Raw genomic sequence first — 12278 nt, 5'->3', positions numbered from 1 at the left:
CAGAAAAAGACTGGGAATGGGGAAGGGACTATGAGAGAGAGAGAGAGAGAGAGAGAGAGAGAGAGAGAGAAACAGAGACAGTTCTGTAGCCAGCCCCAAAGCCTGCATTTAAATCTGTTTCCGTGGTGGGAAATGAAATTTGCCCTGATTTTCTGGCAAATAGTGTTGGGAATTCAATGACCCTTCTTATTCTTAGCTTTCAGTGACCTCTGGAGATAAATGTGGTCACATAAAACTGAAGTCTCTGGCTCCAGCCTGGCCTTGCCAGGGAAGAGGTATCTTAAAAATAGCAATAAAAGTTAAGGCAAGTCTCCGACTGCCCATTTCAGATGCATTCCCAGCATTTTTAGAGCAATGTTGGCCACGACCATCTAACTGCTCTGACAGAGCTGCTCCATAAACAGTCCTGTGACGTCAATCTGCAGGCATGATTAGAGCCCAGTTGACAAGGTCGAAAGACCACTGCATCCTGGAGGATGGGTGATGGCTTGGGCTCCTGGCTCGGCTGGAAGGGAGCAGAGATCAGCAGGGCAGAGCCTGACCGGGGATCTGGGTCCCAAACTGGAGGAACTGATCTGGTTATGGTCAACCCAATGGGTCTATTTGGAGGTGCTGAGCCTGAAGAAATAGCATCTTTGGGTGGCCCCTGCTGGGTTTCTCTGTAGGGCCTAAGTTCTTTTATGTCCTGAAGTCCTGTAAAAGTCTTTGAAGAGGTGAATTCCTTCCAGCCCATGGCTGCCTCTCATCTGCTTCTCGCTGAAACCAGAGGTAAAGTCAGCTTTTCCGGGTGTTGCCTTTCCTGATCTTTATCAACCACTGGATTGACATGGTTCTCATTAGTTCCTAATTGGCTATAGTGTTTCCCCTTGTTAAAGGCCAATTTCAGAGGGCAGTTTAAAGTATCTCAGATGGTATGAAAATATTGTCTGTAATTGTGTTCAGCATTAATATAATACTAATTTCCATTGGGACTATTAAAACATTTTTTTTTTTTTTACATACCACTGTTTGGGGTTGACCAATACATTTACTAACTGATTTGTAATGTAACTAAAACCTCACTTTAAAAAACTACCGATGGTTGATGACCGACTCCTTGGTCTGGGTTTTAGGCATCCCTCCTGCCCACAGCGATTGAGTAGCGTGACGAATCGTGGCAGATGTCACGGCACTGGTCATCGCTGCAAGTGAGGATGGGGGGGGGACATCTGAGTCAGGGTCTTTCTTTTCTCTCTGCACCTCAGTTTCCCCATCAGTAAAAATGAGGACTTGGAATAAATCACTGCCAAAGTTTCTTTTCTACTTTATAAATATTAGTTAGTGACACATGTCATATATTAGTCAATTCCTATGACAATTATAAACATTGCAGGCAACCATTCCGACTCTGTCGCACCTCCACCCTAACCCCTGCCTGGTCCGAGACATCTTCCCAACTACTGTGCACACGTCTTTCTCAGACATTTTCCCGTGCATTCACATACAATGAGCTCGTCAAACCTTTCAGGGATTGTTCAATGGGTTTGTTTCATAATAATGTTATATATTTTGAGGTAATACATAAATTCCATTTAATCAATGTGATTTTTCTTAGTGTTAGATCCAGATAAAATATGAATGTAATTTTAAAGCTAAAATACTGTATAATGTTGATTTTTATACCAGTTTCACTTACTGTATGCAAGTCTGTCTCAGTTAACACTATATAATTTTGCTCCTAAAAGCTCAGTATAAAAATGTGTTAGCGTCAACTGAATATTGCTATAAATTACATTCTTCTTTTGAAACTATGAACTTTTTTACTATAAAAGTAATTTTCTATGTATATATATGTACATATATATATGCAGAACTCTCTTCTCAGCATCCTAATTCTGCATGTATATATATAATTCTGTATGTATATATATACATGTTTATATACATGTATGTATATATAATACATATTATATATAATTTAAATATATTTAAATTTTGTATATTACATAATTACTATAGTACTTATATTATTAATATATAATTATTAATTATATTATATTTTTATATAAATATAAAGAAAAGACTATTTTCTCTCCCAGTCATTCTCTCCCAGAAGAAACCATTGTGTCCATTTTCTGTGGAAGTTCCAGAAATCACATTCACAGGTGTTATTTAATTCTCACTGTCTCTTTTATGTTCAGTGTACACACATACAACCCCATATGTATTCGTTTATTCATGGTTGGGGTGAAAGAGCTGGAGTGTGTACCATGGGTGTACTCAGCACTAAGGTGCACATTCTGTTAGCTCCACTTTCTGGATTACAACGCTGAGCACCAGAGATGTGAAATAACTTTTTCAGGATCTTACAGTTAGTGACGTGGCCACTCCAAGTGCTCACTTTATAGACACTCTAATTGCTTAATTATGAAAGACACTCCTTATTAGAAGTCTAAAGGGAACTCTCAAAATTAATGCTAAATTTCAAAAAAGTAAAGGGGGACTGGAAGGGTGAGGGTGAGTTCTAGGAACAGTTCCTAAAATTATATCCCTGAGCTTAAATCCCAGCCAGCAGATGCAGGAAGCGACCAGATACGGGTCACCCAGTGCTTGGCTGCCCAGTGGGACTGTGGAGAACCAAGCTCCCTAAACCAGGGGAAAGGGTCTGGTTTCAGAAAGCAGTTGAGCTGCTGGGAATGGAGCAGAAGTTAATTCCCACCAGCCTGAAGCTGCCTACATTCACATGGACATAGATCCTGAGAGAAGCCCCTTGCAGTTGTGGCATTGGCTGGCTCTTTTGGATTTGTATCAGCATCACGGGAAACTTGAAGCATCGGTGCGTGAGGGCTCAGAAGTCCTCCTAGAAAGCCAGGAGGACCTGGGAGCAAGAGTGCATGTGCTCTGTCCTCTTCTAACAGAAACAGCGTGTTTCAAAGGAGAAAGGACAGCTACCGTTTACTGGGTAAATATAGCTAATGGATAGGTGGTGTGCTGAGTGCCCTTCACTGACATTGCGTCTTCATGACAACTCTGTGAGATGGAGAAAGTTGAGACCTATTTCATAGATGGTGGTTGTGGCCCTCAAACATTAGGTCACTTCGAGAAGGGCACAGAACTGAAGTGATGGAGGAGGCATCAAATACCTGACTCCAGAATCTATACTTTTGCTTATTCTGTGCCCTGGGCTTAGCAGCAAAGCAGACAAAGCAGACAATTGTCACCATGGTGGACACAATTAAGTCTATTAACCACTTTGTCTCTTGTGGACATTTCTCATCTTAAAGCTAATTATCTGTTATTTAGTTAGTGTCTTCTAGTTACTCAGTGAAAATATTTGATAAGCTTAACTTCTTAGGCTATAGTTTCTTTTTTTAATTATGAAATCTAAATTTATAGTGGAATGTAAACAACCAATCATTTACTTGGCTTCCAAGTAATCATTCCAGAGGCTTCCTGGAATCAATGTTTTTCAAACTATGAATTATAGTTCATTAGTGTGTTATAAAATCAATTTAATGGGTCATGATATGCAATTTATTTATTTATTTATTTTAATCCTCACCCGAGGATATTTTTTCCATTGATTTTCAGATAGAGGGAGAGGGAGGGAGGGAGAGGGAGAGAAAGAGAAATATTGACATGAGAGAGACACATCAATTGGTTGCCTCTTGCATAACTCTGACCAGGGCCGGGGATCAAACTGCAACTGAAGTTTGTGCCCTTGACCAGAGATGAACCTGCTACTCTTTGGTCCAAGGGCCAATGCTCTACCTGCTAAGCCAAACCAACCAGGGCTATGATCAGCATTTTAAAGAATAGAATAGGATAAGATTGGATGGGATAGGATAGGATAGGATAGGATAGGATAGGATAGGATAGGATAGACTAGACTAGACTAGACTAGACTAGACTAGACTAGAATAGAATAGAATAGAATAGAATAGAATAGAATAGAATAGAATAGAATAGAATAGAAAAATATCAGTGGATTGCACACAGCAAGAGTATCTTTTGTGTAATTTTTACTTCAGTGGCACAAATTTATTTGTGCATTAATTCAAAATGTATTTCTTAACTACTGTAAGTCACAGTTTTTTAAAGTTACTTTGGAAATAGAAATGTGAAGAGATGTATGATTAATTAAATCAGTTATTGTTCTTCTCTGTAGATAACTTGTCCTGTAGCTCCTAACACAGCACCCTTAGCCATTGGCCTAGGTGTATTTCAAGTAGAGCTTTCTGTACATATCTGTATGTTAATCTTTCCCCAGATCCTTAATTAGATGAATGTGTCTGTTAGATTCAAAACATGTTTTGCATACTCAGGGCGAAGTGACATTTTCAAAAGCTGTGGTGAGTTAGTAGCAGTAGTGGGACTAGAATTAGATTATTTATGGATTCTTTCCAGACTGGAAAAAGGCAGGGTGAGCGATGGCTCTCATACTGAGGTCAGTGAACATCTGTTCCTTCATAAATGGAGCTAGAGAACAAGAGAAACACACTTTGATTGCAGCAGGAGGGATCAGGCTAGACCTGGGGAAGGATTTCCCTGTGGTCAGGAGTGGGCGTGTGTAACACCCCTCCTCGGAGGTCTTGAGAAGAAAGAGTAGGATCAATTTCCTTCTGCCATGGGGTCCTTTGGGGGGCAGCAGGAGGGTGGGGAACCTGAGTTTTCCCATCCTGAGATGTCCTTCCTTTAGCCACGCTCTCACTCTCTCTCCCATTAGCAAGCATAATTGGAGCTGGCCGTGTTTCTGTCCTCAGCCACGGATGGATGTGACGAATGCCGTGGTGTTTCTCTGGACTGCAGTTAGTTTTGCTTTTCATCCGAACGTCAAACCAAGCCTGCAACAGCTGTGATCAGCTGTTGGAAGAAGGGGAGTTGAGTGGGGAGGGGGCAGCTCCTGGCCTCTTGCCCAGCCTTCTTTGAATGCTTAGTGTCCACCTCTCAGTTCGTCTCTTTCTGCTGCTGACTCTGCCGCTAGGCTTTTTTCTGTCTCCCCGTAGGCACCTCTTTCCAGGCCTTGTATTTTTTCTCTTCTTCCCTCACCTCTCCTTGGGTCATGAGAAGTCACCACACTTTGACATGAATCTTTCAGAACAGCTGGTGCATTCAGGGTAGGGGAAGCTACAGAGAGCACCCACTTCTGCATCCCCTGCCCCCAACTGCTGCTGGTGGTAAGGTGCTGTATGAATGTCGGAGAAAAGCCTGAATTCAGCCGGACGTGTGCTCTTGCCTTGACTCCACCTCTCGCCGGCCATGAGACCTTGGTCAAGTACTTGAACTCTAAGCCTCAGTTTCTTCCCGTGTTACATGGGGATATCGATGCCTGTCTGGGGATGCTGTTGTGAAGATTAAAAGAGAAAACGTTCAGAAGAGTTCCTTGATCGGGGATGAACACGTACTGCCTGTTTCCCTTCCCACCCCTCCTCAGACACCCTACATCCTGCACTGTGGTCTGATACCACCTGACCTCTTCCTCCAGCCCCAGGCTCACATTGATTTACTGAGCACCAAAGCTTTGTCGAATTTCATGGAGGAAGCAGTTTCGTGAAGGTTAATAATCCTTCTGGTACCAGCTTTTGTCATTTTTCCAGGCTTGGAAAATAGGGAGTCTGAGAAAAGGAGCCATTTTTAACATGAGTCATCCCGGGACACGGGTGAAAAAGCCCTGGACCTCCCCATGGGTCTGAGGAAGAGGCATGAGTTCACGTCAGGCCACTGACACTTTGTTTCTCATGCCATGTAAACAACTTACAAAGATGACTAGCAAGCTAGGATGATGTGGACCAATCATGACTACTGCCATCAGTCTTCCCTTTCTAAATTCACTCAGCCGTCCGCGTAGTCGCTGTCCTTCGGGTACAAGAACGCAGTCATCAAGCGAGGCCACGCTTCTCAAGGCTGCCCCAAGGCAAACGCCTGGGCGTGAAGCCTGGGGTGGTCTGTATCTTCACTGAGCCCACGGGCCGCAAAGAACTGTATGAGGGTCGTGGGTCTTTGTTCCCCTCCAGAGCCCATAGCTAATGGGAGCCAAGTTGGATTCACTGTCCTGGGGTCCTGTCGTGATTCTGGGGCTCCTCTGGAAGGAGAATCCAGACACCAGAGGAAGCTTTGGGGAATGTTGGAGAGAGAGTAGGAAAGACATTTCTAGTCTGACATGCGCTTTTGTGGACTTCAGTGTTTATTCCATGAACACTTGTTGGTTGGGCCATGGATTGCTCCGCTCTACCCGCCATTTCCCAAGTCGGAGAGCCAAGGGCTTTCCTGCTGCTTTGACCCCCAATGGTTCCCCGAGAGCAGTACCCCTTTTCCACCATCTCTTCTCAATGTTAACACCCCACTTCTCTTTGGACAGGTTTAAGGATTACCGAGAGCCTCCATGGGCCCCGAACCCATATGAGTATTCCAGACAGTACTGGTCAATTCTGTCTGCCCGGCTGGCTTTTGTCATAATCTTCCAGGTGAGTTATTTGAAGAAGAACTTGCCAGTTAGAATTCAGGCTTCGAGAGTAAAGACAGCGTGCCTCCTGGCCTGGCCCTCAGCTCCAGGCTTCCACAGCCCAGGCGACACGAGGGCTTTCGCATGTGACAGGCGGTGAGTGCTCCCTACCCCGGGCTCCCATGGATTGATGGGTTTGCAGAGAGACTAAAGCACAGAGTAAGGTTACAAGACAGATGTGGAGTAAGTTGCAGGGTGGAGGAGATTCCATTTCCACCCAAGACGACAAAGGGAAGCGGGACGAGCCACGGAAACCAGAGTCTGAACTCTCCTGCAGACAACCGGCCCCACCTGAGCCTTTCTTCCTGCCCGCTCGGCCGGCTCCCACCTTTGTTCCTGTCGTTCTAGCCCCTGAGACGTCTGGTGGGAAGGGCCGCCAGGGCCATCCCGCCATCCCTGAATGAATAGCAAACTTGAACCCATAGATTCCTATCTCCCACAATAGCAGCAGCTCCGATTGCACTGCCGAGACTCGAGCAGGGGCCCCCCTCCCACTCGAGGTCCTGCCGTCTTCAAGCAGGGCTGGAGCACGGGCCCAGACCCTTTTCCCGTCCACTCCCTCAGGCTTTTGTATTCCCTGAAGGCAGATCTCTGGAGGGCTCTAAAATATCCTGCCCCCGACCTCAGCCCAGGAAGCGGAGAAGCCCACCGGCTAGTCTTTCACCCAAAGAAGACAGCCATTCTTCCTCTGGAGAGATGGGGCGATATATTTGAGAAATTGCTCAGACATCGTCCTGCTGCCCCACCCACAGGAGTCGCCTCACCCGACCATCTGTCATGTGTAACATCCACGCGTACTGTAGGAGTTGGCTTGAAAGAAGAGTGTATGACTTGAGGCAGCTCTAGGTTACTGAAGGCAGCCGGAAGTCTCTGGAAATAGCTGTGGGTTCCCAAGTCTTCCCCGGGCTCCTAGGAGCACACAGGGTTTAAGGTCAAGCAGGGAATAGGCTGAGAGCATGGAAGACAGCAATGCTCTATTATCTCTTTCTGGGCTTTGTCACTGTCCTCTGTATCTCAGGGAGGAGAAGACACACGAGCGTATAATTGCCAGGCACAGAACACAATGATTGCAGGAGAGTACTGGGTGGCGTGAAGCTGAAGGTGGCTTGGGAGATGGATGGGAATCAGGTTATCAAAGTAGTAAACATTTACTGGGCCAGGATGGCACAGTTATAACATACTCACCCACTTGAACAGAAATACTCCCAGGGAAATGCAGTCCTGTCCTATCTGTATTTACAATGGAGGGGTTGTGGCTTAGCAGACAGAAGAGGAAGCCAATCACAAGTGTGCACAAAAGAGGCAGGGGGTCCCGACAGGCGGGTGTGCCGAGTGGCTGCGGCAGAATGGAGAGCAGGGCATGATGAATGTGAGTAGTGGGTGGGGTCGGCCGAGGCCAGAATTCAGTGCAGGGGCCAGAGGTCCATCTCTGACATGGAGGACAGAGGGTCAGGTGCAAGGAAGAGAGAAACAACTGGCCCAGGGAACGCTCTGGAGAGGCATTGGGCCTCGTGGCCACTTCCCAGGAGCTCTGGGGCAGGGCGCCTGGAGGCTTTGAAGTCAAGAAGCCAGAGCAGGACACATGAGAAGGGCCAGCGGAATGGAAGAAGCAGTACCTACCGCCCGCAGAGCCCCGCTCTGTGTGAGGTGCTGGCTCATCTAATCCTCACACAACTCTAGGAAGTGCCACTGTTCCTATTCCACTTTCTTCATGGGGACACCAAGGGACCGTTGTGCTCCATGGTTAAGATCACCCTCTAGTGAGTAGTGGAGCCCGAATAACACAGAGGTGTCTGCCCCTGGGCCGTGCTCCCCACTGCTGCATGCTACCACCAGCTCCCTGCTGCGGCCGTCATTCTGACCGGCAGGGTAGACAGTGGTACTGAGTATTCCTAGGCCACGCCTCCCCTCTCTACCCCTGTCCCTCGCTTTCAACAGAACCTTGTGATGTTCCTGAGTGTCCTCGTGGACTGGATGATCCCAGATATCCCCACGGACATCAGCGACCAGATCAAGAAAGAGAAAAGCTTGTTGGTGGACTTCTTCCTGAAAGAGGAGCATGAGAAGCTCAAGCTGATGGATGAGACAGCCTCCAGCAGCCAGGGAGCAGGGCCCCAGAGCAGGAGGAGCCGGGCGGCCAGCTCGGCTCCCTCCGGCCGGAGCCAGCCGGGCAGCATTGCATCTTCCGGCTCTCAGCACACCAATGTGTGAGCAAGCCAGCCCCTCTGCCCAGGGGGCGCTGCAGCAGCGGGAGACCACGCACACGCAGGGCTGTGCATCTGCATTGTGTGGTGTCTGTCATCTGCCCATCTGGCCTGGGAGGGTCTTGAAAAGGGTGTGTGTGTGTGAAGAGAGAGAATGAGCTCAGGGAGGAAGAAAAATGATGCTGCTTCTTAGAAACTTCAAGTTTAAGTTTCTTTTAGGTCCTCTTTTGAGCTGTACCCTTTTCAGGAATGGGTGCCGTTTTGAGTCTCTCTACCCTAGGATTTCCAGACACTGAACCTAAGGGTCCTTATGACTTTGATTAAATTTACCTTTAAGTCCTAGCTCTAGAAATTATACCCCTCTCTCCATATATGCATACCCCTCAGAAACATAGCCTTCACTCCATCTCCCATAATCAGCAACCTCCGAGGCAGCAGAATACAGTAGCCAGGACCTGACTAATGGTCACAAGTTCTGGCTAAGCTAAAGATAACATCTTGACCTAAGTTATGTTTCAGTTTCTGAGTCCTAAGGTGGAATGACCCCCTGGCTACTTTCCCATGAGACTAGACAGAGGGACACTGGAAAAGAACTCAGAACTGTCCTTAAGGCCTGAGGAAATGATCTGTTACCCTTCTCTTACATCTGACCAATCAGCTTCCAGCACCACCCTGAACCCCTAACCCACAGGGTCTTATGACTTTTCCCTATATAATCTGTAACCTATACTCTACTGGAGAGTTAGGATTTTTTTAAGAGCAATTGGTCAATTCAATATTAAACTTTTTTTTTCTATGCTGCGAACCCCTTTTCATGCATTTCTTTGAGCCATGGCGTGCAGGCAGGTGGACTCAAAGGAAAACATCAGGGTTTTTGTAACAGCATCATGTGTTTTCCTCAGGTACCTCTCATTTCAGATGGCCACAGGCTATGACAGAAGCATAGTCAGGGCCCTGGTCTAGCACCCATCATAAGTGATCATCACCCAGCTTCCCACCATCACCCCAAGAAAATCCTGAGTCACTTTCAGCCAGGGCTGTCAGAGCCTCAGAGGATGCAAATTAATTACGGGCTGACCACTGTGGCTGCCGGACCCGATGGTGAGCTGCAAAGTTTCAAAACTGAGCTTGTCTTCAGTTCATGATCTAAACGCAACTAACCATCATTTTATGCAGATTCAGATTTAAAATAATAAAATAAATTGAGACATTCTTTGTAAAGATGCTTCTCCTTGTCTTTGGTTTTCTCTCTCTCCCCCCCTCTGAACAGTATTTGTTGAGTACCTACTATGGGCCAGGCATTATTTTCAGACTAGAGATACATGAGACAAAAATCCATGCGTCATGGAGCTGATGTTGTGGGGAGAGACAGACAATAAGCTGATAAATGTATACTGTTTTAGATAGTAATAAGTGCTATGGAGAAACAAAAGGAATAAGAAAGACAGGAAGTATGAGGACACAGGAGGTGAGGGATTTACCATTTTATATAAGAATTCACTTCAACCCCAAGATGATTACATCTTGCAATGCTAACATCATCGATTGGTAGCAGCTTCCCAGAGCTCTGTGGTGAGAAGATTTTCAAGTATAGTTAGAACAAAGGGCCAAATATTATTCATTGTTGCCTTTCACACACACCGAAACCCCACCTGTTGCCCAGAAACCAGCTGTGCAGTCCTTTTCCTCTAGACCTGGCCCTGGTTTTGCAGATCAGTCTGACTGTAGTCTAACTCAGTGCCTGAATGGAAGTTGCAAAGAAGCCCATGCTCCAGAGGAGAAATGAGACTTGTTGTGCTGATATTTCAACACACCAGTGATGCCAGGGCCCATTGGTGCTTGGGCTGGTCATCATTGCTGCTCTCCATGGCTTCCTGTTTCCTCCTGGCCACAAGCAGGATCACTCTGCTTCCAACCCTTGATCTTGGGCCCATTTATTTATTTATTTATTTGTTTGTTTGTTTATTTATTTATTTACTTATTTTCATCCTCACCCGAGAATATTTTTTCCATTGACGTTAGAGAGAGTGGAAGAGAAATGTATCAGTTGCTCTTCTAAGTGGCTGTACATTGTAGCAGGAGATTCCAGCAGGCAGTGTAAGGCATCTAGGAGCTCAGACAAGAACAGGACAGGACAGGGAACCCACGGACCAGTCTTTGCCCCGTGGCTACATCGAAATACAGAGTGGGGCAAACGTGAGTTTACAACTGTTCGTATGGCAAATAATACAGTAACTCGTAAATGACAATACAGGAATAAACTCCATGTTTCGTGTGCTCACAACTGTAAACCTACTTCTGTAATACTCTGTATATAGCCAAAAGGGTTGGGGTAAAAAGGGAATTAGAACTCCCCTGTCTTTTTCTATTGTCATAGTCATTTCCTTAGTTGGCCAGAATACACCTTCAGATAAACTTTTTATTTTTTTATTTTTTTTTACAAATTGGTGTTAAAGATGCCACCAAGCTTCCTTCAGGACTGAGGTGCTCATTCCCCAGTGGCAGTCGAGCCCCTGTCGGAACTGTCTTAAATGGAAGGGCTGCCTGGACCAAGGCCACTCCTCTGCTCTGGGGCAGCCCATCAGCCGCTCATCACTGCAGCAGCTGAGGCTCATTTTGCCTCCTTTCGGGGTGACTTTTAAGGGTCACCCCAGCTCCAGAGCTCCCTGTGGGATTGGCAGAGGTCTCTACCACAATTCACTGTAGCCCAGCTTCTCCCTCTGCCTAGATCTGCTTCCCTCATTCCCCAGGGGTCGTCCTGGAGCACACTTCCGGGTGAACCTCCTGCTAAGTGTGCAGGCCTCGAACTCAGTCAGCTTTCCGGATGACCTGACCTAAGACATGCAGCATTTGCCTTAGTGTTGGAACGATGATTTGGTCACATCTGGTATTCTCAGATCACCATCCTTTCTCTCAAAACAACGTGGCTATGACAACAAATCCATGCCCACTTTTCTCCTCCTGGGTGATGCTAACAGGATTTTAAAATGTATTCCTGTAATTCAGAAACTTCCCTGGACTATGTGTTGTTATGAATGCCTGAAATGGGACGATTACATTCAGTCTGCATTCACTTCTTTCTGAGCTCCAAAAAGTGTTCTTCCAATACCAGAATGGAGTCCAGTGCATCCACTCCAACTGTTTTGATTAATTTTTAAAAACCCTGAAGTTTTAGATTGGTTGTCCAGTTTTTCAAATCTTCATGTCCACTTCTCCTCTTTCAACATTTTGTTTCTACCCTTTCATGCTCATTCCAAAATGCGCCTCCCCACTGAATCAATTCATCTGCAGCAGGTCCTCAAATAACATCATTTCATTCGATGTCATTTTGTTATCATGTTGATGAGAGAGAAAAGTTTGATTCTCACTTGGGACCACTGTCTGTGTGGAGTTTATATGTTCTCTCCATGTCTGTGTGGGTTTTCTCTGGGGATTCTGTTTTCCTCCCACATCCCAAAGATGGGCTTGTTAGGTTAACTGGTGTGTCTAAATTGTCCCAGGGAGGGTGCGTGAGTGTGGGTGTGTGTGTGGGTGAGTGGCCCTGCAATGGATGGGCGTCTTGTCCAGGGTGGGTGCTAGCCTTGCACTCTGAG

General features: G+C 46.1%; 1 protein-coding gene across 1 annotated transcript in view; it reads left to right on the top strand.

The window, feature by feature from the left end:
• ANO2 (anoctamin 2) overlaps nucleotides 1–9882 on the top strand; it is a 331163-nt gene extending 321281 nt beyond the window's left edge. The window contains exons 24-25 of the mRNA XM_036252877.1: nucleotides 6338–6443; nucleotides 8420–9882. Coding sequence (XP_036108770.1) covers nucleotides 6338–6443; nucleotides 8420–8692 — 379 coding nt within the window. The 3' untranslated portion in view covers nucleotides 8693–9882. The remainder of the gene's footprint in view (nucleotides 1–6337; nucleotides 6444–8419) is intronic.
• The last annotated feature ends 2396 nt before the right edge of the window (nucleotides 9883–12278 follow it).

The sequence above is a fragment of the Molossus molossus genome, unplaced genomic scaffold, assembly GCF_014108415.1.
Source record: "Molossus molossus isolate mMolMol1 unplaced genomic scaffold, mMolMol1.p scaffold_m16_p_10, whole genome shotgun sequence".
NCBI classification, from domain to species: Eukaryota; Metazoa; Chordata; class Mammalia; order Chiroptera; family Molossidae; genus Molossus; species Molossus molossus.
This window is presented reverse-complemented; position numbering and strand designations above follow the sequence as displayed.